Source organism: Lonchura striata, chromosome 5 (assembly GCF_046129695.1).
Source record: "Lonchura striata isolate bLonStr1 chromosome 5, bLonStr1.mat, whole genome shotgun sequence".
Classification (NCBI taxonomy): Eukaryota; Metazoa; Chordata; class Aves; order Passeriformes; family Estrildidae; genus Lonchura; species Lonchura striata.
Window position 1 is genome coordinate 15692402 of NC_134607.1, and position 27936 is coordinate 15720337.

At 41.3% G+C, this 27936-nt stretch overlaps 1 protein-coding gene across 1 annotated transcript in view; it reads left to right on the forward strand.

Moving 5' to 3' along the window:
* Positions 1–27936, forward strand: part of TMEM178B (transmembrane protein 178B) — a 218055-nt gene that overhangs the window by 49988 nt on the left and 140131 nt on the right. The window contains exon 2 of the mRNA XM_021552032.3: positions 8406–8519. Within this exon, the coding sequence (XP_021407707.1) occupies positions 8406–8519 (114 nt within the window). The remainder of the gene's footprint in view (positions 1–8405; positions 8520–27936) is intronic.

Consider the following 27936-nt stretch of genomic DNA (forward strand, 5'->3'; position numbering starts at 1 on the left):
TATATCTCTAGAGATCTAGTGGGCCAGTACTGAAAGGGAGCTGGCAGGTTTCCATCCCAGATGACCTGGTAAGAATGGAAATGGCACACTGTTGTCTAATACCCCATTTTTGTATGGATAGTACAGCATGGTGGAGCCTTTCAAGCATCCCCCCCATGCTAAGTTTTTACAAGACTGCTTTACCAGCTAAGCATTGCCTAACAAGTTTTGACTAAGCTAGAGGCTCTGAAAGATTTTTTATTTGGAAGTTAAGTGAGATGAGCTGTAAAAGAAAAATTGAAGGAAAAAAGAGCATAATGGTTCTGCTTTTCACGCTGAAAAAATGTTTGGTCTCTTTCCTAGTGAGAATCTTTAAGCTGTTCTTTCTGTAAATGTATTTTCTGGATATGTGCCATTTTGAGGACAAAATATTTATTTTATGTCTCATCCTTTCAGTTGCTTTCTACTCAATGAATACAGGCAAGCTTTTCCTTCAGATAAAACAGAGGATGCTGCAATCTTTGGAGTATGTTTTCCTGAAGTTCTCTGTTCATTGCATTTTTTTTGGTGGCCAGTAAAGGCATCTATATGTAAAAAGCAAGTTTAAATAAGATTATATTTTGAAATATCCATTTGCCACTGGCAGCCTAACAGGCTGCACTGCAGTCTTTCTGCGTTTTACCCCACAGGGAATCTATAGGCGTGTAATGTGCTTGTAAGTACATTTATAGTTACTTTTAAGTACAATTAGAAAATTGTTTATTTTCATGTGGAAATTTTTTTCTGAAACATAAAGCATACAAGGGGACAGAACCACTTGTGAAACTTAATCTAATACTGCTGGTTGTTTTGGCTGAAAAAAAACTTATGAAATTTAGAAAAATGCTGTAGAATTTTCAGAGGATATTTTTCAGACTTTCAATTAACTTTCAGTTTTTAAATTATTCTTTAAAGGCATCAAAATAAGTTAGAGATGAATAAAGTTTTGTGGCTGTACAAAACTTTTCTAGTGACCTGAAATTTTGGTTGTTTTTTTTTTTTTCCTTGTGTGATATGGCAGGGTTGAATTTAAAATAAACAATTTGTGCTTAGGACCTAATATTCACTTTGTGTTTTCAAGAAGGGGATGTTACTTCAAATTGGCTCTACTCTTGTACCATTAGTTGAATTTCCATTAACACATCTTCTGATTTTACTTTATTTGTGAAGAATCTAATGAGCATCATCTCACAGCACATTGTGTTCTGAACCAAAGCATGGTAACTAGAGATGATCAGATGGTCATATCCAAAAGTGTTCTCCTGATCCATGTCATGTGTTCTCATAGACATATTCATTGTCTCTCCCAATATGTGACCCTTGGGTCTGTCTGCGAATGGGAAAGGGCATTGGAGTAGATCCTTCTTTGATTTTACTCAGATATCCAGAAGGTGAGTAGAACCTGACTGTCCACCTCTATGCACATGCAGGGGAGACAGCTAGGGGCTGGCAATGAGTCTTAAACTCAATGGACAGAAACTCCAGCTCATCAACTGAAGGGAGGCACCAGCCCAATTCCTTGACAGCTCAAAGCAAGCAGCAATGAGCACCAGGAGTTGTTTCACTTTATCTAGGACAAGTAGCAACAGGTCCTACTGGCAAATCAAGCTGCACCTCAGTGCAGGATGATGCCAGAGCCAGTTAGGAAGAAATGTCTCTTGTTCTAATAGTTTGGCCCATGCTGCATCTGAAAATCTATGTTGAGCTTCATTAATTTTAAACATTGACTTCTATTTATGCATATGTTAATGAATATTCACCAAACATGTTGATTAAGGCAGTGATTCTTGCATATTCTTCCTATATTTTTAGCCCTTTACTGTAAGGTATTCTATTATTCAAAATATTAATGTGACACCAAGGGAATTTCTGAGTAGGTAATAGGGATGTTCAGATGCTGGAATAGGTGCTCAAGGATGTGCACCTCCATTGGTGGATGTATTTAAAACTTGATTGGACAAGGCCCTGAGCAACGTGAACTGTCTTTGGATCTGATTTTAACTTTGAAGTTGTGCCTCTTTTGAGCAGGGCATTGGGCTGGTTGACATCTAGAGAACCCTTTTAACAGAAATAATTCAGCAGTTAATGCAGAAGAATAGTGTTCCTACATTTTTGGTATTAATCTATTTATAGATCTGGAAAAATATGTAACCAGTACTTTAATGGTTAGTATTACTCCAGAAGTAACAAAATAATCCTGTTAAAGGTGTTGCAATATTTTCTAATAAGTATCTGATTTCATTAAAAAAGTCATTCTGAGTTCATTAACTAGTCAGCATCTCTGATTGCATGATTGCAATCTCTGATTGCAGTTATGTCATAGCAGCTGGTCAAAGTAGAACTTAATTTCTCCTTCTGTCCTCCTCCAAGCTATAATTTGACCAGTTAATTTATGCTCGAACTGCAAGTCTTGCCTATATTAAGGTGCCTCCAGATGAGTTTTGATGACTCATAAGAAATGATTAAATTAACTGAGGGCAGCACATACATCTGAGGGTGACAATTCTGAAATTGCACCAGCCTGAATTGCCAGTGCTAGTTTGAAGTATGCAAAAATGCTCACACAAACAATGAACTTTTCTAGGTGAGAGAAGACTTTTAAGACAATAGTAGATACCTATGCGACATGGAATTGCTTTTTGTAACCAAGTCTTTGTCCTAACTATGCTTGTAGCCTCTGGAAACGTAACTGAAATGTTATGCTAAGCAAAACAACCCACTATGAACTTCCTCTGCTCTACAGATTTTCTGAAGATAATATGAAACAATTAGAGGCTAAATGGGCCAATCTACATCTCTTTGTTTGCTATGGAGATAGTCACTCAATGAGGGAACAGTAACCAAACCAAGGAATTAAGGTAATCATTCATACTGAAGGCAGTTTCTTATAATGAAGAGCAAATATATGTAGCGAGTGCAGTTTTCAAGCCAGAGGGTTAGATTTCTTTTACTAGGAAATGTTTGTGTAGTAATTCTCAAACAGATTTGTGAAAATTAGAACACGCACAAAGGGTGGATTTTGTGGAATTGCTTGCTACAAAACAGTTCATCCAGGGGTATCTGCAATACAGAAGAAGGAAAAGATGCCTGGGGGTAGCAAAGGCTCAAATATCCACACCAGTCTTTTCAGGGAAGCTCATAATATCAAAAGCTTTGACAGGAAATGTAGTAAAACAAATACTAGTTTTACACTGGATCTTTCTCAGTAATCAATATGCATACTATAAGAGAATGGATACCCCCTGGTTCAGATCTCTGCATGTTACAGAATGCAAGGTGACTCTCAGTCCTAGCTGGTGGAGTCTGGAATGGCTACACCATAGTTCATCCAGAGTGAGCTGCTGGCTCCCTGCATCTGAGTTTCCTGGTTGTTCTAACCTAGGGACTGCTGCAAAGAACCTCAGTGTGGGAGAAATTTTTATGTGATCTGCAAGTCCTCTAGCTACTGAAGGGAACTTATTCACAGGCGTTGGGTTAATCTGTAGCTGAACCTTGAAGGATGGCTCCACAATCTGCAGCCCTGAGAGCTGAGGCAGGGGGCAAGTGTGGAATATTCTAGTCCTCAAGACAGGAGAGAAGTACTCAAATAACACATGCAAGTAACTCTGCCATCTTGGGCTGGATACTGTCACCCAACTGCTCTCACAGGTTACCGGTTTGATGAAAGACCATGTCAAGGACTACTTTTTGTTACCACCTCTCAGATGGGTTGGTCTCTATTATGCAGAATACTAAACCATACAATCACACTGACACTGTAAATTCATGAAACTTGGCAACCACCTTTGCAGAAGTCAAACTGAGCGGGGCAAATGCCTCTGGGTGCTTCTGAAATCCAGAATTTACAACAGAAATAACCAATATCTTGGTGGCATTTTGAATTTCCATTCTATTTTTAAAAGTACCCATGGTAAAAACTGTTGCTTGGAGCAGTTTGAAAGAGTTTAAATATTATATTTAAGGGAGTGATGGGGGCACAAATACTATATTTAAAGGAGTGATGGTGATCAAGAAATACTGGTCCAAAAGTTCTGAAAAAGTTGTGTGTTTACTTTCCAGACAAATACAGTCAGACACCAGCACTATGACCTTAATTGATCTCAACCCTCTTCTGTTTAGAATGGGATTATGACTCAGTTATTCCCTGCATTACCAAACAGTCTGAGGCCTCTACGAGGATGGTGTTTACAGCTCCAGTAAAGCAGTGGCAGCTGAACTAACATCAGGATGTTAGTTGGTAAAGTTCTGAAAATTGAATAGAAAAACATCAGTGTTTTCAGGTGGTATTTCTCTTGTGGCCTAGGTTAAAGGCTTTTCTTGTAATGGAGAGAGGAGGAAGTATTATGTGATAAGGTGATAGTATGGAGCAATGATCAGCAGATATGGGAAGATAACTGAGCATCTAAGTGAGTCAGTAAGAGGAGATGCATGTTTGCTGTGTATACTTAGCTCCTTAGGATGAAGCTATCTCTAGTTTCCTTATCTCCAATTTGTTTGTCATCTGACCTTTGCAGGAACAGGGGGTGGCCAGCCACAGTTAACAGCTGTTGAATCCCTTGAGCATCTGTGCTTGTGATGATGGTATGGCAGAGGTTTGCTCTGCATGGTTCTAGTTGCATCCTTCTGCTGATCATTTTCTTAGCACTCTACTGGAAGATGTCAGCTACTTTTCTTTAGGATTTTCAGCAAGCATTTCCCTCTGGCCAGAGAAATATAGGATATACTGCATCTGTCCCTGGAGCAGCTTTGTGGTGGTTTTTGTGATTCTTGTGACCAGCTATAACTCTTACTATGGCAGCTCATAGTTAAAAAACCCCACTCACTGCTTTGCTCTATAAAGACCGTTCCCAGTTATTGGAGCAGACTGCAGAGCAAAGCTGCAGTTGCATTTGGTCTAAGTTTGTGCTGAAGGCTGGAGATGCTCCATAAAGTGCAGTTACCCTATTGAGGGTATTGAAGGGAAAGCTTCCTTTGCTTCCTATCCCAAAGACTGGATTTAGCACAGCTAGTAATTCTTGTGAAGGCAAGGATTTTGTAGCGTTTTTCTGAGAAGGCTTTCCAGCAGAGCAGTACTTCTGATTCTTGATGCTTTTGCTCTCATAGGGGCCTCCAGGACTTGGATCTTTGGGTGTTGCAGAGGATAGATAGATATGATTGTTATTTTAGCTAGCCGGATGTCACTTCTACCCTTGGATGAATCCTGGAGTGAAATGGACTGTTCCATCCCACCCTGCAAAAGATTGTGGTTCATCCCGCACCTCTGTACCTGCCCCTAAAACAGAGTCTGTAACCCCATTGGCCCATGCCTTGTCCCAGCCCACCTGGGAGCCCCTGATAAGGGGGCTCTGAGCGGCCATGCGGCCTCTTGGACTTCCTCCCTCTCTTGGCCCTCTCCGCTCTTGGACTTCCTCCCTCTCTTGGACTTCCTCCTTTCTCCCCCTCTGGGGCTTCCCCTCTCCTAAACCCTCCGTTTCTCTCTCCCCTCCCCCATCCTCCTAAGCCCAGCCACGTGCTACGCCTGAGAGCACGAGGCTTGGGCATTCCTGAATTCTCCAATAAATCTCTTCCCCCAAGAGCAAGCTTCAGAGATCTCTGCCTCCCTACACCCCAACCGTGCAGAGGAGCCTACTCTTCCCTCATTTGGGCATCTTGAACATTGTTCTCTTCTGTATGGAACAACTAGGGAAACATCAGAAGTATGAAATCATCACTGCCTATAAGCTCACCTTCTCCTAATTTTTATTGCCAGGTCCAGGCAATTGAAGGCCTTTTTCTTAAGTTCAAGAGCTGATTGTCCTGTCCAGTTAGATATAGGCTGATGTAATTGCATTGACTCAGTGTAGTCACTCTCTTACACTTGTGAGAATGGGTTTAAATAAGTGATCCATGTTTAAATGACAAACAATCACAAGTATTGTTGTTTTGGGCCATGAAAATCTTGAGTTTCTCAGTAAGAGACTGCCGTCTTCTGCTGATTTGACACAATTGCTTCTCGGTGGAGCTGGCAGGGCTTCAACGCCCTCTGTGAACTGCCATGCAGTGCTGTACCATGCCCTGTTTGCCCACCCTAGTTGATAGTGGTCCAAGACTATTTTTGTGTGCTTAAGTCTCATTAGAGCCATGGGGAAGTAAGCATGAGCCAAGAATTATGGATATGGTCAAGTGATAATCTGTATTCAGCCCATAATCTCTTTCTGCTTTAGGCTTTGGTGATAAAAGTGATATTGAACAACTTGCTGCCTTACCACCAAAAGTCTTTGCAGAATTAGAAATCTCATGGACCTTACTAGAAATTGGTCTTTTTGGTTCCAGAAAAGCTGCAAATACAACAGGAGTTTTTCTCCCTTCCTTCTGTAAGCTTTTATTTTGTATCTTGGCTCTGTGTCACTTTCTACTATTCTACATAAATCTCATTTTTGGTTAGGTCTCTGATAAATTAAAGATTAATTTTTGACAAATAAGCATTTGTTGTTTTCTTGTTGATGATTCTAATTTAGAAAAGCAACCTAGCAAAAAGGGATAGGAAAGCCTATAAGAAGGCAAGGTTTTTTATTTTTTGGGATTTTTTAAAGCTCTTTGCACACTAGCTGTCTTTTTATTTAAATACTATTCTTAGTTTGAAACTTTAATTCTGGGCGTACATTTGGTGCCCAGATGGTGCAGACTCACACAGAAGCCCATCACGCTGTCAGGGCAGGCGGATACATATGTAAATATTTTGCCTTTTTCCCCTATAATATTTGGCTTTGTCTAATCTAATTGCTGTCAAAGGCAGAATGTGAAGAATACTTGCAAGAAGCAAACAATGAGGACCTCAAATATTTATACTGCACTAACTCTGGTAGGCTGTGATGTAATTAATAACTTGTTTTGTGGGTTTTCTTCATGCTGTGAATCCATGGTCTATAATCTAAGTTCATGCCAAGTAGAATCTTAGAACCCTTAGTAGAAATCTGTATTTGTAGTGGTTTAAAAGCATATTTTACTCTGTGGAACTGTCAATACAAGGCTAATGGGTCTGCCTTTTCAGTTCAGGCTGGCAGTAAGTGTCCTCTACCTGCCTCCTTGTGTGTAGCGCTCTTTATTATTTATATAATTAATTGCTTCATTTAATTTATTCTATTGAGTGCTCATCTTAATGTATTTTTAATACATAAAAGCATTTCCAGCATAGCTGCTTCTCTGACTAGTGGTAGCTACTAGCAAACAGCATGGCCAACCACATTAAGGATACCTATTTAGTTATCAAAGGTCTGAGCCAAAATAACAAAATAAAATTACTTCCATGGGCTTTGACTCTGCCAGCTTATTGAGAAGGCCTAATAAAGCCAGTGTTAGCTGAGAATGCTGACAAAAGCAATGTAGGAAACCTGACTGGCTTTCATCAATACAAGAACAGTTACACAGTTACAGGTGTCCAATCAGATGTGAAATTTGGCTAGGCTATAATTCATGGAAAGCATCACCACCACCTTTCTTTCTAAGCATCACACCAGCCTTTCTTCTAAGGACACTAAATATGCAGAGAGATGCCAGGAGATCAGATCCTGGAGGGGCAAATATTGTACAGCAAGGAAAGTATTTGTAAAAGGAGATGTAATGATGTGACCAGAAGACATCAGAAGCAGCACCTAGTGCTTTTTCCCATGGAAATAAGCGACGTCCTGAGGAAAATACAGAGCGGGGGGGGGGGGGATGGGGGGGTGGGGAGGGGTGGTGGGGGGGTGGGGAATTTCCCATTTTACCCACTGATATTGCCATCTGAGCCTCATTGTTCAGGGATGCCAATAAATTCTGTCCCTGAACCTGCTGTAAAAAGTGTCTAGGTAACTTCAGGAGACAGTGTCACCAGTCATGTGTCCCCCTGCTGTGGGGTGGAAAGGGTTAGGAAATTGTTCACTACCTATGTGTATAATTTTTCTGTATGCTTTTTGTTTAAGGGAAGATCAAAGGTTCTTGGTTTGTGTATTTCCTGAAGTATGGGCATTGGGTCATGCCCATGACTGCACAGAAAGCTAAGACATGAATTTATAGCTTCTATACATTAACTGCATGGCAGCTGCTAGCTCGCAGTTCAGGGAAGACCTGAAAGGAGGAGTAATTTGCTACAAAGATATCTCATAGTGAAAGCAGGCACTGGCAAATACTCCAGGGCCAGTCTGGAAGGTCCCTGGAATGTGTGAAAGATAAACTTCTCCTATCAGAAGTTTGGATCTGAGCTTACATGTAATGGACCAGAGAACGTGCTGGTTGTCACAGTGGGCAGGGATGGTAGGGATTGCTTTGTTCCTAGGCTTTGCTTTTGGTTGTCAAACCCATGTGGCCTATAGCTGGCAGGACATGTTACATTCATTTAACCACACTTTTGTGCATTTTGCCTTTCCCAGGAGCAATTGAGCGGTGCTCATACATCAAGTACCACTACTCCTCAGCCACCATCCCCAAGAACCTTACGTACAACATCACCAAGACAATCCGCCAGGATGAGTGGCATGCCTTGCGTAAGTGTTGCTGCTTTTCTTCACCTTCTCCTCGTGTACAGACAGGAGGTGCTCCCTGATAAATGAGAGCAGAGGCTTTGAGTGACAGCCCGCTCAGAACCCTCATCTCACATACGGTTTGGCTTTGCAGCAGACAGATCGATTTGTTCTTAGGACCTACATCTCTGTTTCTGCTGCTGACTGGAAATTCTGCTGAGGCATGAGAATGTGGCAGTGGGGAAAAGGAATTTGTATGCAGAGATTAATACTGAGTTAAATACAAAAATGAATAACAAAATCAATGCCCTATTTTTTAATTCAGTAGAATGCTCTGTACGTGAGCACATTCTCATGCCGTTGCTGCTGAGTTTCCTGCTTCCAGGAGAATTCATTGCTGGCATTTATTGTAGAATATGTCCCACTGCCAGCAGCTCCTGTGTGAGTGTGCCATCACTCTCCTTTGAAGATCTTGAAAGAGAATTGCTGAACCCTTCAAGGCACAAGGAAGGAGCTTAGACCTCAGTGATAATTATAGCCAATGGTCACCAACTTGTAATGCTTGCTGAAGTGACAAGATCTGACAGGGATGGGATTGCCCTGCAGTGTATTGGCTGACCTTAAATCTTGTCTCTTTCTCATCTTGGAGATGGAAAAGGGTTTTCACTGATAAAATACGAGAGGTAGAATTTCACAAGGAAGGATACCACTGAGACTGTTCTTGTTACTGCATAGTTGTGGGGACTGATGAATGTCCTGAGAGGCTGTTTTGGTGGAAGAAGTTAAACCTCCTTGAAGGTGGCAGTGGTTGAAGCAATAATGGTTCTGATTGAGGACCTTGAAAGGTGATGGTGAGTTTCTACTCTGTCAGTTTGAGAACTGTGCCAGACCTTTGGTGTTCCCATGGCTTTCAGTATGTTTCACTCCTCCCTTGTGTGGCTCTTGCTTTGAGTGGGTCCTTCTAAGCTCAGAGGAGAAGGTGCAATGCTATAATTTATTTCCTGCATGGGTGAAATTCATTGATGCTTGTAGGACTTCCTGGTACACTCTGGTAAAGAGTTAAGAACATTCTAGAGGGTCTTGCTAAATGCTGTTGGGTTTTTTTTTAATGTGTCCATGTGGATAAATATCTATTTTTATTGCGATATGACAAAAAAAAGGAATAATTGAGCTTATGCCTCTTCGCAGTTGGTAAGAGGCTGGTCTTGCAAAATACTGTGTTATGCTATTTTGTCCCTGAAATCAGAAGATCAGAAGGTTCAGTTTGCTTCAGGTTTTCTCCTACCACCTGTCTTCTCTGCTGGTGTTAGTTTCATGTGGATGTAAAATGTAACAATGCTCATATATTGGCAAAAAAGTGCACCCACCACCCAAGAGCTCTTAGGGCAGTAGGAAGGGGCTTTGGTTTATGTTTTGTGTATGTGTGTTTTTGCCACTGTTGGGAGTATCAATAAGCAACCATCTGCTGGGAGTCTCACTGTTCAAAAATTATTTTCTAAAATTAATCTTTATCTCAGCAATGGCTCATATACAGGGTTATACTACCTGGTCATATAAGCATCAGCAAGTTCCTGAGCTTTGAGTGCTGGTAGGGCATTTGTCAGTCTCCAAAGGTGCAGTCTAGACACTGCTCACATATTTATGTATCTGGTATTGTCTGAGGTGCTCTCTGGGTAAGGCTGCTTGTCTCTTCTCTGTAGATGGTACATTGAGTATACCTCATATTTCTGACCCAAATTTTCTTGCCAGTTTCGGGAGTCAGATGTAGAGAGCACTGATGTCTGCATCTACTTATCTGAAGACAGGAGTAGAGAAATACTTTGCTGAAGCTCCCTTCTCCTGAGCAGTTAGTGCAACAGAGTGCTTTGATATATGGCATAATCCCACTGATGGTTCTGGAGGTCACTGCATTTAAGAATGAATGGAATTTATATGACTATTTCCAGTGCAGAAACAGTAACCTGTTTTAAAAGACAAGGCAAATACCAATCTCTCAAATTGTGGTTTGGTTGAGGAGATTTTTCTCCCTTTGCATTACAGTAGATCAAGCAGGATAAGTCTCTTCAGGAGGTCCCCATGATTTTAGCCCTGTGCCTTAGCAGCTGACCCTTCTCTATGCCTCTGGACTAGTTTCATCTAGGACACAGCTACTTTATCTCAACACTGGTCAGTCTGATATTTCCAGGTCAACCTGGCCATTATTTTCCTCTGAATATTTTCCTGTTCATATCAGTGAGTGTTGTGACAAACAGCAAAAGAAGCAGGATCCAGGCCTGGCTATCTTCCTTCTCCTGCCATGGGTTATTTTTCATATCTGTACCATGAGATAGAGGGAAAAAAGTATCTTCTGAAGAAACACAGGAGCAAAATGGCATCTTGGAGAACTTCAGATGAACTGGAAAGGTGAAAGCAGAATATTTGGTCACCTTAGTAAACAAAAATGTCTCTTCCAGGCTGAAGCCACTGTTACCATTTGCTGGTTTTGTATTTGAGTCATGTATTTTCTTTTTATTGTGTATGGACAGTCTGCTGTGGTGCCTGTGAAAGAAATCCATTGTTTTGGATGTTCAGTGGATTGGGGATCAGAAGAGAGAGGGCTCCCACCATGGTCTGCACACTGCTTTTTTGGACTGGCAGGCAGGACTGATGCTCCAGCAGTTTCTCTTGAATTGCAGGAATGGGTGAGGGGACAGTTAATTTGAGGCTGAGGACCCCATGGCACCATTCAGTACACAAAGCAGATACTACTCTAGCTGTGCTGTTAGCTATGCTGGAAGAACTTGAGAGAGCAGTTGGTCCTAGAGGAATGGCTGGAGCTGACTTTACCATTTTTGATTTTATCTTTTTTTTTTTCATTTTGTTTGACATTTTCAAGATTGAACCTTTGCTCCAAATTGATTGCCTATGGCAGTATGAGCTGGGGAAATAGGACTTGTCTTCACTGCAATCACTTCCTCTCAACTATCGCTGGTTAAACAGGGATAGAGGGAAAGATGATTGTAGTATTGTCAGCTCTTGCCTGTCAGGAGATAAATGTTGATCTAATTAGACAAAACAAAACTCTGTGTGTGCTGAGAGGGGAAGAGAGAAGCAGAGGAAAGCAGTGTCCGACAACTTTGAGCATGAGTGACTGTTTTTATGGAAGATGCTGACGTAGTGATATGACTGAGTCACTATTAGGTGTTTATTTTGTCACACTTTGACCCTGGCCTTGAGTGCAAAACCTGATCCGTAGCTGTGTTTTCTGAAAAAGGAGACCAGCATCATTGACACTCTTAGAAATTGAGGTGTATTATTGCAGTAAAAAGCCAAGAAAATGTGAGCAGGTCTATATTTATTCACACGTTGTTCCATGTGTTTTATGCTGTTCCTGTAGGTTTACTTTTATTATGCTACATATGTGTTCACAAAACATGAGATTGTACTCATGGCAGGAGTTTGAGCTATAGAATGTGGTGCAGGCATTTGGAAGGGTGAAAAGTGTTTCCAGGTGATAGAATAAGTATTTCAACTCGATGCTTGTGCTTTAAGGAAGATGACAATAAAAGGGAGGCTATGTTGATGTTAACTCTTCTTTTTCTTGTCCCAGAGTCTTCAGGAAACCATTATCTGGTATATTATGGCAAAGCAGTTGAAAGGCTGTGTTTGTAATGAAAATGGCAGTACCTCCAAGTCAATGAGGAGACAAGCTATATTCAGTTTAGCATCTTCCAGGAGCTGACAAAGCTGTTCTTTAAAGCCATTGAGGGATAAGGCACTCAAAGCCCAGGGAGTGTTCAGTCTTTGTTGCTTTTTGAGGAACAACAAACACATGTTGGGTTAATGCTGTGTGGTGTTTTGTTTTTTTTTTACCACCAGGACTGTAGTAAGGTCACTTTGCTTTCATCCCTGTTTGGCTTTGAGTGGGTGTGTTTGTTTTGTTCTATTTTTTTAGTAGGCTATAGGCAACCCAGGTACTGTATTCATCTTACACTGCACTCTGAGAATTAACTTTCATGGAAAAGCCATCTTCTCTCCAAAGCAGACGTAGAGACTACTGTGGCTTTAAAGGGCTGCAAACAAACTAGTAGCTAATGTGTGTTCTTGAAGAGTGAGATTTGTTTTTCTCTTAGAGAACAAGTGCAATGACTCCCTCTTCCCTTTTTCTTGCCTTGGTAGCTGAAAATGGGACAATTGCTGTGTGGCACTTATAGCCTTTGGCAGAACTCCCAGTAGTTTGTGTTATAGTGCATGAAAGTCTCTACATCAGAAGAGAAATAAAAAAAATTCTTCATTGTCTCCAAAAAGCTCTGTTTTGCTGATTCACACAGCCTGTTATGTGAGGTAGATAGTAGGGTCTAGAAGCCTTTTATTTTTCCTTTCTCCCTATATGTCACAAACCTGGTTTTCTACTTTGGATGTAACACTGCCACAAAAGAGGGAATTTGTTTGTCTCTTCTTCTCCAGCTTTCCATTGCCTCCTCAGCCTGTCTTCCATAGCAGCTGTGTTTTGTGTCCAGGAATGTGAAGAGTACTGCATCTGGGCAGGAAGTGGCTGGAATTGCTATGGAAACTGATTTTTTCCTGCACAGCTTAGAAACTGTGTCACCAGACTGCTTTGAAGTGAATCAATTCATAAACAGGTAGCTACAGGTATCTGATGCTTCCTAAGTGTTCAGAATTTCCTGGGCTTTTTGAAAATACTCCTTGCCTGGAACTGTGGGATCTCCTTTACCTGTATTCTACCCCCATGTTTCTACTGCAGGACCACAGGACATGGACTCTGAATTTAAAGTATCAGTGAGGAGAGCTGCACTGTCAGAACAACAATCATAATGCTTTGTATTGCAATGATAACATTGATCTGCACTGTGGAACTGCAGCACTCCTGTGCTTGTGGTGGTCTAAAAGCCATTTGCATAAAAAATGAATTCTAAAGTCAAAAGTAATAGCCTGGCACATTGTGAGAAGAGCAAGTATTGGAGGAAATGAATAATTTCTACAGGGTGTACAGAGTGGTAATATTTTAATTCATACAGCATCTATGCTGGAAGTTGAGTGGATCTTATTGGCCTTAATGCTCTGAATTTTGCAGGAGCCTGCAAGCACTCAAGTACTTCCTTTAAAAACAGTAGAACTACTGGAAAAATATCCAGCAACAATTAACATTAAGGAAAAGGTCTGTAGGTCAAATTCTTGCAGTGTCCAGACTCCCCAAGCCTTCTCATTCCATGGAACATGAAGTTGAGATTTGCACAGAAGCTCAACTGATAACTTGACAATGCCTTGATAACATCAGCAAGCTTATGGGCTTGGCCCCATCTGCTGTTATAAGCAACAATAAATATTGAATAATTGCATTTTTAATAAGGGCTGACCCCAGAAAATTTTTGCTTTTGTTTTTTTCATGGGTACTACTGAAAACAGTGTTTGAAATAAATAGGCAACATCCTACTTTTCTTGCTCCTTTCTTTCATTCTCTCCTCTACATGCATCTACCAGGAAATCCTGTTTCACTTTTAATTAGTTACTTGGGCTCCCAGATGGACGTACACCCTGAAGTATGGCCCCGTCCTGCTGGTCAGTGCCATTTGGTATGATGTCATTCCTTAGTGCATTGGTTATGACAACAGACAGGGCAGCCATCCCAGAGGTTACTCAGGCAGCAGGTGCTCACATGCCTGGAGGTCTCCTGTTGTTGGATCTTCATTGCATTCGTTGTTCCCACAGCTAATGACCAGGTGGTAGTGACAGACCTTCTCATTTCCCTGCCTCTCTCTGCTGTAGGGTTTTCTTCATATCCTGCTATTTCAAGCTAAGATAAATTTTTTTTTGGCATTGAAATCTAAGACCTATTTTGAAATCTGTAAGGGATTTTATTGCCTTCTGCTAGGTTTCATCTTAGAATCTGCTAATATGCCTGTGACCTTAATACCTACACTGACTAATAACTTTGCCAACTACATACTACTTTTTATTTTCTTCTTAGAGGCAGAAGAGCAGGGATGGGGTAAGGGAGGAGGTCAGTAGAACCTTCAGTCCTGAGCTGACAGAGGTGCCTGAATAGCAAATATAAACAAGATTTGGGAAGGGAGAAAATGAGGACAAGGAAAGGGGTAGAACAATGCTGGAGAGCTGGAAGAGGTAAAATGAGGGATTACTAAGCATTGCAATTGGGAAAATAGTTGGAGTGGTGGATTGGAACAATTTTGGAGAGAAGGTGCAAAAATGGTCAAACTGCTTTGTTGGAGTGAAGTGGGGAACAAACAGGAAAGTGTAGGATCCTCTCCAAAGCCCTGTTCAAAGGGAACAAGTCAGAGGTCTTACTGTACATCTACTGCTAATGCAGCTGTGAAGCACTGGCAGAGGGGAGGTCTCATCCTGCTCCCTCAGCCAGCAGGTTCTTCCCCAGGTCACATAATGGGGCTCACAGGTAAATCAGGATAGTCTTATTCTGCTTATGACCTTCTTGCCACTCTTCTGAATCAGTAAGAAACCCCACACTAGAAATTCATGGGTTTGCAGTTTGTTGTTTACTTAAAGTTCACTTGAAATAAAATTAATGTTTTTAAGGTTGCAAATACAAGCATGTAAGGTTAGGAGATGACCCAGTTGGGGCTGCATACTTGGCCTTTATTTATCTCCTCTAAGCATATTAATTATTGTCTTAAATAACTGTAATCACATACTCTTGCTTTGTTCCATACATTTGGGATGTTCTGTTTCCATTCAATGATGACTTTGTTTGGTTTCTTTTTCATTGCTGAATGTATGGTTGTTGGCCTTTTTAATTGCACAACTCCTGATCCTACGATGAAGTTAACCACTTCACGGATTTTGTCACGTTTCTAGTCATTGAATTGAAGAAGGACATATAAATATAGATATATTAATATCAAATAATAATTTGTGGTTGATTATAATTTTCATTTTAGACCCGATAATCAAAAATAACTTGTTTGGGTTTTTTGGTTGTCCAGTTGGATAGAAAGAAGTTTTGAGTTTTATGTATTTCCAGTGCACAGCTCCCATTGATTTTCAGAGTAACTGTAAGAGCTCCACACTATGTATCAAACTTGAAATGGCCACCCAACTCACACTGGGTCAGAGTAAAAGAGGAAAACACAGCTAGGGACCATGTCTTAAGAAATTTCTTGGACTGACTTATCACCAAGGAGTTTTAGGCTAAGTGAAGAGCAAAACGCTTGTGTGAGAGGGAGGAGGAGGTGTGGCCACCTGTCTGATCTCTGTTCTGATTGCTCTTTGCTGAAGAATTTTTTTTCTTCTCCCCTTTTACACTGACCCTTTCAAAGGACCCTTTCAATTCCTGTATTTCCTAGCTTTGGCATGCTTAGCTTGGTAACCTTCATGTTGATAGGTTTTGGGTTTTTTTGTTTTGTTTGTTATATTTGTAAGTGGAGACACTTAGATTCACTGTGGCTTAGGTGATGTTTTGCATTGTAGTACACTGTTATACAAGAAAAGACATTTTTATCTTCAATGTTGAAGAGAATCTTAAGGTATTTACAAAAGCTGTTCTGAGTGCAGGAAAATTGAGAGCAAACCCCCTCCAGTCTCACTAGTGATTTTTTTGTGAAGAAGTAATAGACACTTTTGGCCTGTTGCAGTGTGGAGATGTTGGCAGGTAAAACCTACCATTGCTAATAATTTCTAGTCATTCAGCCAGTCAAAATATAGCTTTATTAATATGCATACAGAGCTTTCTGTTTCCCTTCTCTCCCTCTTGAGAGACACAGAGAGGGAGACATGGGCGTTCTTCTGTCTCTTGGCTAATCAAGAATGATGCCTTGTGCATTTTTAGGGTGAGAGAAGAGGAAAGAACAAACAGGAGACTTTAATGGGTCTCATCCATCTGACTTCTATAATTTTTGATTTATATACCAATTTAATGCCTGGTTTATGATGATTTATGTCCTAGTTTGTTTATACCCTGGTCCAATGCCCCACCCCACAATGTTAGTGAGATGAAACCCTGGCAGTTAAATATTTCAAGGTGATTACATGCCACATACAGAGTTACTAATGAGGAGTTAAGTGCTTCCTTACTTCAGTGCAAGAAGATAGACATAAGTGGAACATTTTGGAAATGGTTTTAGTGTGGTTTGTTCACAAAGCCATGCACCATCCACAAGGAAACATCATAGCAGCCAGCCTGAGAGAGAGAGCAAGAAACTTTGAATCAAACAACCTGGCCTTGACCTGACAGGAGTTGCAGGCTGAAACATGAAGGTGAGATTTATGTCAATAGTTACCAGGAAGTGGTTGCCATTTTAATTACTGTTTTGCAGAGATACTCTTTGGACATTGTATTACAGAATAAACCCAAACCTCATGTACAATCAGGACATCATCCTGCTTTGAAAAAATATAAAATGTGTCAATATTAATGTGCAGAAACCATAATGCATCTTACTTCCTCATATTTTCAGTGTTAACTGGGTCATTGTGATTTTGGCCCTGCTGTCAGAGCCAAATGTAGTTCTGGTCCATGAAGACTGGATGAAGCTGAAGGATTTGTCTAGGGGCCCATCCCAAGACTCCTTAATTGGCTGGGTGAATCACAGTTTAGCTGTTCAATTATTCCCTACCCACCTCCAGGAACTGATTGCACAGTTGGTGGGGGAATAAGAAATCAGGAATATAAATCAACGGCAGGTATTTCCTGTGGGAATTCAGAGTTCAGTCTGGCAAGTCTCATCTGGCTGCTCTGGATGTAGGTTATACTTAATGGAGCTTGAGCCTGTGTGTCCCTCTGCATCACTGGAATTATGACAGCTAATTTGAGTCTGTCTGCCACTGGTGTGTGCAATTGATCAATATGTCTTTCATAAATACAAACTCTCCCTCATCTCTGCCTCCATCAACTTTGTCTTTTCTGGCTTGCCCTTTGCATCTCTGTGTATTTTGTGGGTTTTTTTCCCCCCCAAACTTGATTCTCACCTAGATATTCTCAGAGACGAAAATCAATGGAAGAATATCAGTTGCTCACCTAAGAGGGGCTTCTTTGCCATACATAACTAAGGTTATAAATAATTCAGTAGGGTCCCTGTCTTTTCTTTCCTCCCATAAGACTGGGTTTATTAAAATTTTATGGGAGAGGACATGGAGGTAGCTGAATTACTAGCTTAATCTGATACAATCTTTAGCAATGCATTCGTTCAGTACCAGCTGCTCTTTACTCATCATCACAGACACACACTAAATCAGTCCTCCTTGTAGAATCCATTTTGCAGCATGTTATAATCATTTATTTGAGCATGACGTAATGCCATTCCTTATAACTTGCTCTCATGCCTGATGATGTTGCCAAGGGAAGAAAAGTGTAGGCTTAATCATTTTTCTTCCACTGAGGAATTCAGTAGAGGCATGAATCCACATAGAGAAAGATCCTAATCAGAAAGGAGCTATAGGATGGGGACTATGAGCTTGGGTTGGCTTATATTCCTACCAAAATACTAATTCTACTGAAACAAGAACAGATATTCTAAGATGAAAATGGTGTGAAATCAGCATCTGAGTACTAAATACTCAAGAGGTATCAGGAAAAGAAAATTACTTTTTGGTATTTCAATGAAAATGGACAGATCCCACAGTTAAACTTTTCTGTTAATGATGCTACTGATGGTGTATAGTGCACCTTCCATCCTAGCATCTTGAAACAGTCAAGAAATTGTTTTCACTCAGTATCCTTTGGATTTAAACAGGGTGCCAAAGGAGGAAGACAATCTAAGCACACCCATTTCACAGAAGGAGTTAGAGAAGTGAATTAATTTGCTAAATGTCATGTGGAGAGTGAGTGGGAGAGCCAGAAACAGAACTCAGGTCTTGGGACTCCCACTGCTGTAATTGCTAGACAATGCTGTGTCCTGCAGTGCCAGGGATTATGCATCCTGTCTCCTAGAAAAGCCTTGCAAAAAGTAAATATCAATAATGTTTTTCCTAAAGGTAGTAAAAAAAAAAAAATTCAAATGAAAGCTCACTGGCCAAAAGCAGAATCCAAATGAATGTATCCATTTTTGCCTAGAAAAATGGCAAAACCACCTTCAAAAGTTGCTATCAGATTAGGTTTAACAAAGTGGGGGCTCCTCAGAACCTATTAAAACCCAGGCACTTGGAGACACGAGGGTGAGGGACGAAGATCAAAAGTTGTCCCTTACAGTATGTGTAGATGCTGTGAATTTTCTGCCATGTGTATGTTGCACTCTACAGCCGTGTCCTTGCTGATTTTATGACAACTGATACAGCATAAATAACTTATTGGTACTTGGTTTTACCTGCATGTAAACTTAACCATAATTTAACTTGAGAAATAATCAAATTAGTGCATTTTGAGAAATAATAATTATCAGTCCTATTACAGAGTTTTAAAATCTGAAAGCAATGCACACTGACAGGATAACTCTAGGCATATGATGCAAAAATGGCCTTTCTGATATGGCCTGGGCAGAACCTGTTATGGGTGACAAATCCTCTTTGGCTGGTAGATTGGCCACAGCCAGCTCTGCTCCTCTTCCCAAAATGGCATGGGTCAGGATATGATTAATTGACAAGGATAGTACTGGCCATGATTTCTGGCTGTGAACCATCTGCTGCCAGAGGGTGCATGAGAGCTACCTGTGATTTATTCCGCATAAACCTAGGCTGAACTGGTCTTTGGCTTGTTTCAGGAATATCTTCATCCTTCATGAAACCCAGTGTACCAGGACCTATGTGTTGATTAGTTCTGCTGTTTTTTCACTGATGTTTGGGTCCTTACATTAAAAAAGGATTTTTTTATTCCATAGATAAGCCTTGGCTCTGACAATCATTTACTAAGGCACCATTCCTCTGTACTGACTTTAGCTGATGAAGTAGTAAAGTCCATGGTGTCATTCCTTCCACAGAGGACCAGATATTTCATGTGGAAGTAATTGAGAATGAAAGGCTTTTGTGACAAGAAACCAGGCAGAGAAATGCAAGAAAAACCCTCTTGATATAGCAATAGGATTAGTATTTCAGACTGTCTGCCCAGTTTTCCAGGAGGAATCAGTGGTTCTCTGAAAAGCTGAATTGACAGCTCTGCTAGGTGAAGCTTTTTGACAAGACAAAGGGTTGCTCAGGCAGGAGCACTTTGAAAATCTGTGTGATGCATGGATGGATTAGATCATTTGATGTATCTCTTTGGCTGCTAGTTCATAGGATTTCCTGGTTAACAGTTCTGGCACTGGCTTTCAATGGGAACCAATCCTCTATGCAAGTGAGGGCAGAGTTCCAGAGGTAAATTAATCCCTGCTTTTTGCCAGTCAGATAACAAGTGCAGGATAAGGATATTTGTGGGTTTTTTATCACAACTGGGGGAGCTTCAGTATTTTACAAGCCAGAGAAGAGAGGCCATTTGTCACTGGCTTGTTGGATTCATGATAAGTGTTTTGCTGTCCTTTCCTCATAGACCAGGTGAGTTGATCTGTTACTGTATCAAAGCAGTGCTAGTAAATATTTTTGTAGGGCTAAGACCTGGTAGGAAAGTCTAGGAGTCTCCTAAAACTGCTGGTGCAGTTGTCAGTAAATGCTTTAACTGAGAGAGGGACCATGGAGAGCCAATCCCTAGGCAGTGATGGCCTTTAGGAATTGCACACCTATCTATGAAGTTGGCAGAAGGATCATCAGTCAGGGAGGACATGGATAGAATGCTCATGTGGCCCCAAGTTATCTGCAGAGGGCTGTGCTCCACACAGCAATCTTGTTTTGGTGGGATTGAGGAGAGCTAGTTTGGGACAGAAAGCCATCTGCTTTGACAGCTGCCTTCATTTTGATGTTGATAGAAAGGGAAAAACATCTGGTGGTGGCTGTTTAGTGGTACGGTTGGCAGTTGGAAGGATACCGCTGCTTTCCAAGTCTTTTATTCCTGTGCTGTAGGCATGAGTAGAGAAAACATTCTCTGGTGGAGGAGCAGGAATCTTACAGCCTTGGGGAGTGGTGAGTGCAGAGAGGAACTCTTTGTATGCCTGTGAGGCTCTGTGTGTTTTTTGGTTTGTTTTTTCTGAGAGCTGAGGATGCAATTGGATGAGCTTTTAGTGGTGCCTTTAAGAATATGAATAAGGGAGCTAAGGTGATGTGTGTAAACACCTAGGGAGAAGCTAAAAGAGAAAACAGAGCAAAATGGAAAGGCTGCTGGGGGAAATAAAAATGTGATGCCTAGATGCTCTTCTGTGTATAGAGAGAACTTTTCTCCTCTGTTTATTATTCAGTGATGTGGATGCATTAGATTTATGTGAAAAATCAAACAAATTCCTGGCAGTGCTGAGACAATAACCAGGAGCTGTTGCCTCTGTCTCTTTCCTTTTGTAGCAAAGCCTGATGGTGAATGAGACTGGCATGAGTTTGCCATTGCTCACTCATTACTTTTTGAAATTTACTTCTCTTTGTGTGTATCAAGCTCTTGGCACAACTCTGATAAGCAACAAAAAGATGGACCCTTTCCACAGATCAATAGAGATCAAACTCTTTATTTCAACTGAATGACAAAACAAAACCAGCTATTAAAATTGTGTTTTTACTTTTTTTTTTCTTAACACCTGCTAGCTGATAGCTAACAGGCAGCTCCCAAAACCAAAGTACCACGGGACACAGAAGAGAGCTCTTGCCTGTACATTTTTTATACTGACCTCCTCAGAGGTATGGGGTCTGTGTGTACAGACCTGAGGATTACACAACAGGTAAATATGCCTTGAGTCATGAGTGTGGAAAATTCAAACTGTTTGGCTTGGGCTAGGTTTGTTATTTTGTTATTGACTGGTACATGACATTGGCTGCAATGCCACAGAGCTTTGGGCATTTATATGTCTGAGGCCACAGCATCCAGGGCAGAGCTGCAGGTGATGTGAAGATGGGGCTATACTTGGTGTTAGTCAACATCCATGGGGTTCATTGGTACCAGATTACATGTAGCTGTCCAGTAATACATCACATCTGGTTCCCTGACTTACAGAGAAGTCTGGGAGGTGGGATGATGAGTTCATTTGGGTGTCATTAGAACATTCAATCAACCATGTGATGTGATCACATCAGTGGATGGGATGTAGTCACACCAGTGCATTTATCCCAAAAAGTCTTATGGGTATGGTTTGAGGGCAGTGTGAGTGGGCAGTGTGTGAGATTCACTGCACTTGTTTCCTGAGTGCTGTGTAATGAAAATCTTGCCCGCTGTTACATTCAAGTATCAAAACAGAGGTCTTGGTGAAGTATTTTTAAAATATCTGACAGTACCTAGAATGGTGAAGAAATTGGTTGTTTTGGTAGTTGTTCTGACTACTTAGAGCACCAAAGTATAAAACATTTATTGTAGGCACTACTGTATATACCCATCTGAATGTGGATGTCAGGGCTGGATATGCAACAAATGGCACAGGACAGTAAGGAGTGTGAAGTATTGCTGCTAGTAAGTATCAATAGCTGACAGGTGAATCCTTGTGGGGTTTTTTAATGAAGGAGCAGAAATCAGATATTTCAGTTGCCCTGAATTCACTGTGTTTTGCTTCTCTTCCTACAGTGCTGCCTCATCAATAAAAGTAAGTGAGACATTTTTGGGCATGGCTGCTCTGTTGGGCCTCTGGAGGGAATGAACAGGCAGAAGGAACAGAACATTGCCTCCTGCAATGAGTTTTCTCTTTATTTGGAGGTGTGTGTGGGGGGAAAGGCTGAAATGATGTATTGCTCATGAAAGCAAGGGACGTAAGAGCCCCAGCTAAACCCAGGCATACTGCAGGCAACTACTGGGCATGTTTCCCAGTTACCGCCATGCCACTGGCCTTCATCGCCACGTACGAACTGTTGCTCTAGCAAGAGCTGATCCCTTGTTGGTGCAGAGCTCTCTTGACTTTAGACAGCTTTGCTGCTGTGTCTCAAGCCTTCTTCTGCAGTATTGCCCTGCCATTCCCAAAATGCAGCACTATGCCAGCTGCAGCCCTGCAGTTTGGCTCCCTGGGCTGTCCTCAGTGTCTTGCTTCGGTGCCATGCTCTGCTGGAGGAGTTCAGCATTGCTAAACAAGGCTCGAGTTCTACTCATGGCCCTGTTCTTCAGGCTCTCAGCTTTGGCCAGCTCTTGGTTTGGTGGCAGAGAGTCTGTGTGATGCATTTTTATGCTTCTCTTCTTAGAGCTATCTAGAAGCACTTTGGCCCCTAATGCAAACGTGTTGCAATTGGGCCTGACAGAGATGATCCAGAGAACTTATTATACCAGTAGATTTTACTGGAGAGCAAGAGCTTTGCAGAGGAGGTTGTCTTCAGTTTTGAAGAGGGAGAAATGGAGTTAGCATAGAGTCAGTGATTTTGGCTTTCTGTGAGCTGAAGCCCGAGCAGTGGGCTGAAAGTGCAGCTGCAGTGGTGCAGAGGAGCCTTGGGCCTTTCTCCAGCCCCTGGGATGAGAAGGTTGAAGTTTGAGGGCTGGCTGCATCCCTGTACTCATTTTCCTTGGTGATGCCTCTGTGTGGGTCATTTTGGGGGTTTTTGCCAAACCAAAAGCCTGTGCAAGGGAGATGTAATGCTGCTGAGAGGAGAACAGAAGAGCTGCAGAAAAGGGAGGTCTGAAAGATCTGGAGCAACATCTCGTAGAAACTGAAAGAGGTGGATATTTGTCACTGTAGCATGAAGTGAGACAAAATCCCAGCACCTCAGGCAAACAATAACAAGACCTGAGCTGATGGAGCTGCTCTCCTGTGAAGCCTTATCCATCGTGGCTGTCCTGCTCTGCTAAAGCCACTCTGAGGCTGCTCAGAGATGATTGCCTCTCCTCCCTTTTTAGGGAAATTACAAGGGGTGGGCTGTGGGAAAAGGTTGCAAGTATAGAAGAGAAGAGAAAAGAGAGAAAATTTGATGTTGAATGTATTCATCACCATCTATTTTAGGGTCAGTTACTGTCTTTTTTCTGTTTTAAATGAGGTGCTATTTTTAGATTGCCAAATCCATACATGGAAATTATTCTCAACTGTTCCAGCTTTCATCCTGTATTAAAAAACCCCAGTCTTATATTGATGGTGCATTTACTGCATTAATTTTATGTGATTTCTTTTATCCTTTTTTTTTTTTTCCTTTCTGCTAAAAAAAAAATTATCCCTGCTTGCTCCTGTACCTTGGCTAACATTACTGGAAATGCAGCAAGAGAGCTATTTAATGCTTTCACTTGTTGCTTTAGTGTTTTGTTGGAGTTATGAGGGAAGCACTGGTGGGTTAAGAAGTGGTTTAGCTGGCAGCTCACCCACTTCCTTGTGATTTTTCTTCAAAGAAGAGTCTGACAGAGGAAAGTTCTGTTGCAGATTTGCTGAGTTCAAAGTGAGTGCCCTACAGATACAACTTTGTGATTAATCCTCAGAACTGGCACATAAAGCTTATGCTATGCCACTGCTACTAATGTTAATGGGAGTCAGGCAGCTTACTCACAGTGCACTGCTTTAAAGAGTAATAATTTCCCCAGAAAAGTCCTGAGGCAAGAGAAGTGATAGTCATTTATTAATTCTTTTGTAAATCCTTTTGTCTGTGTCAGTGGCATTGCTTTCCATCCATTTCTAAGTCATTACATTTTGGTGAGCCATGGGCCCTGAAGTGGGAAGAGAGCAGGATGCTATTTTTCCCATGTCCTTGAGCTCTTCACTGCCAAGAGCTAGTGCATGTACTAGAATTCCAGGCTATATTTACAAAGAAGAGACCAAAACCTCATAAACATATTTTATACACTCTGTTGCACATGTAGAATTAGTAGCTGAAGAGAAGAATATGACCTTTAGGCAGCCATTGAAAAACAAAGAGAGAAAGTTGTGTCTCTCATCTTTGATAAAAAGCAGTTCTGTCTGAGCATAGCTGTGACATCAATAAGAGAGTTACTTTAAAAAGCACGGGCTTTTTCAGAGGGAAGTGAATTGGGTACCTGATTTTGAGGTATCTGACATTAAGTATGCTTGAAAGAGCCTGATGGCCAGTGGGAAGTGCTCAGCATTCCTCAGAAGACTGAGGAAGTTTGCCAGTATCTGGGTGTGGTGATGTGCAGCATTACCTCCTGGTATAGGCAGTTATCCAGCAAAGGTGTCTCTGGCAGATTTGGCTATATTTGTTATTTCTGTGCTAGTTAGGGATTTCTAGATGCTACTTTCTCAGTGCAAGAAAGAATTTTGTCTGGGAACCAACTCATAGAGAAAAGGCTGTCTGCAAAATTGCACCATAGTACTGGATATATACTGGGTATTTTTTGCTACGTGTGGAAAGCTTCCTCCACATATACAGTGAATGCTGGTGTTCCAAAAGCAAGAAAACTATAAGGCTGAAATAAATTACCATACTGTGTTGTTTTCTGAAAGCAATTGAGCTACTTGGGATTCCAAATGATCCTGAAAGCTACAAGTGAATCTTGAACATTCCATGTTTGGATCCCAGAGCAGATGAACCAGCACAAAACATGATGGATGCAAACTTTCTGGGCAATTCCTATAGTGGAACTGGCTTTGGGAGGCTTGTGGCAAATAGCAGCATAAGTTAAAGGACGTTCTGAATGCTAAGTTTGCCTTGAGAGGAGTAGTCATTATTACAGCTACATCTGTATATTGCATTGCAAAACCTTGAGTCCTTTAGGAATGCTATTTGAAATAATGATGTTGCAGCATGAGCTTGAGTATCAACCTGGGAGATACTCCTAGGTTATTCATTAGTTAGAATTCCCTTTTCCTCCCACCTTTCAAAAAATATTTTGAATTTTTTCTTCACCTTTCCTGCTTTTATCCCCTCCCACCATCCTTCCCAAATGCTTGAATATTTTATTCTTTCTAACTTTAAATTGAGATTATGCATATCCCTGTTCTTCCTCTGTGTGCCTGTGGGATCACTTCCCAGCTGATTTTTTTGGACTGATTTTTGTTTTGTTGTTGTTGTTGTTGGTTTGTTTTTTTTTGGTGGTTTTTTTTTTTTGTAGCAATGAGGTTGGTGTCAGGTACCTCTACATGAGAGAATTTTTAGTTATTTGTACAATGGTATGTCAGATTGGGGGTTCATTTCCTTGCCTTTGCCTGTGATGACTGTAAACAGAGAAGCAATTGAGATTCCTTTGATCTGAGGGAGATGAGAGGCGGCAAAGGTGACTTCTCAGTGAGCTGAATGGGCCAAGAGCTAAACATAATTCTTGGTACAAACCATTTAAACTACCAGCTGGAGCTGGGCAGATCATGTTCAACCAGAAGCACATAGACTCTTCTGTATTTGCTTGCTAGAATGTCTCACAGAGGGATCTGGGAGACAGCCTGAAATAATGCATCCAGCTCCAGATTCCTCAGCACAGGAAGGACCTGTTGGAGTCCAGAGGGCCACAAAGATGATTAAAGGAATGGAACACCTTATCTGTGAAAACAGGCTGAGATACCTGGGGTTGTTGAGCCTGGAGAGGAAAAGGCTTTGGAGAGACCTTATTGCAGTTTTTCAGTACTTAAAGGGGGCTTATAAGGAAGGAAGGGGACAACCTTTTAGCAGGTCCTGTTGTGGTGGCACAAGGGATAACAGTTTTAAACAAGAGTGTCAATTTAGACTAGATACAAGGAAAATTTTTACAGTGAGGGTGGTAAACACTGGCACAGCTTTGCCCAGAGATGTGATTATGCCTCATCCCTGGAAACTTTCAAGGCTGGATTGGACAAGACTCTGAGCAACCTGAAGCAGTGGAAGGGGGATTGGATTTGGTGGCCTTCAAAGGTGGTTTCATCCCTCCAGCCCAAACTGTTCCATGATCGTAAGAATCTGCAGTATTGTGGTCTGTAGTGGTGCTTCTGGGGAGACTGGGACCAGCACTTGGTGGCACCAGCTGGTGCTGGAGTGTGTGATTGCTACTCCAGGTAGCAGCCAGTCATGTGTCAGCTCTTAGCCAGGACTCAGTACTTCCTATTGGGCCATACAACATAATGTTGTTCCCTTTTTCCATTATCAGTCCTGAAACATCTTCTTTCAGAGCACCACAATTACCAGCAGAAGCCTGTTTCAAACTGAGTAAGAAAAGTCCAGTTTAGCTACAAATAGAATATGATTGTACTGCAGGCAAAATCTTGTTTATTCAGGCAACATAGACTTTACTGGCTTGAGTTTGCATGGATGTTTTATGTGCCCAGCAAAATGTTTGGCAGTGTCATCATCGAGTCACACCATTGTACAAAAATGTTATTCTTGAGTTTCGTTTCTTTAAGAGCATGTTAGAGAAATCTGGGATAATCTGGAATTTTTAGAAAAAGATAACTGCTAATTTTCAGAACTCCCTGTAGAGCAAACATAGAAAAAACAGCTTGTGTTTCACAAGAAGATTGAGGATAGTAATTACACAAAATAGCATATACTTCCAATGAGTTGAATTTTCAAATTTATACATTTACAAAGAAATCATATTCATCTGTTGTCTTTTCTCCAAGCTCTAGCATGAAATAGTACTCAGTTTGGTCTTTTCCTATTATTGACTTCTAATCCATAGCAATTAAAGAAACAAACAAAGTCCTTTATAATGCCTTAATAGGATTTAAAAGTTACCATGCAAAAGTCACAGCAGCCAGACTCTGAAATACTTCCCTTAAAAAGTCATTGTGGATGCTTCCTACAAGAGACAATATGGTATTAAATTCTCATGCTGCTTCCTGACAGCCCTGATCCTGTGCTTTCACTGGCTTTATCATCCCACTGTTAGCTGAGTATTGGGTATTTATCCATCAGATAAGGGTATTTTTCAAATGAAGGAAGTCTGTCCTAAGGGAGAAAGGGCCAGCAATTTGCTACTAGATATAGTAATAAGGCAGTTCTTTTGAACTACTATTATGTGTATAAAACATGTCTGTACACCTCATCTTTGCTCTGTTTCCCTCCTGTCCTCTCTCCATGTCCATTTCGGCTGTAGGAGGGCAGACTTGCTAATAACACCTGCAGCATGTGGACTGGGGCATTTTTTAGGAGATTGTGTCAATGCATTTGCCCCACATGAGCCCTTGATTTCTCTGGGAGAAAAAAAAGGGCCCATTTGGTCACTTGGGGTCAGTTGTCCTATTTGTGTGCCCTCCCAGCTTCTTGTGCACCCTCAGTCCAATCACTGGTGAGGGACAGCAAGGAATAAAAAAGGAGCTGTGCAAGCACTACAGTAACTAAAACATCCTTGTGTTATCAATGCTGTTTCCAACACAAATCCAAAACAAAGCACCATAATAGCTATTATGGAGAAAATTAACTCAATCCCAGCCAAAATCAGCAGAATTTGATTTGTGTGTTTTTTTGTTAACAGCTGAGCTCCCGTGGCAGGTTTGTTCTTCTTTGGTCAGATCTCATTCAAAACCATCTCTTGTAAAGTTGCACACAATGGAATGTCAGCCCCATCCCTTGCTGTCAGGCTCAAGATCCCATGGGCAGCAGTTGCTCTGTCCTCACTCCTGCCTGGGGCTGCTCAGGTGCTTCCTGTGCTGCT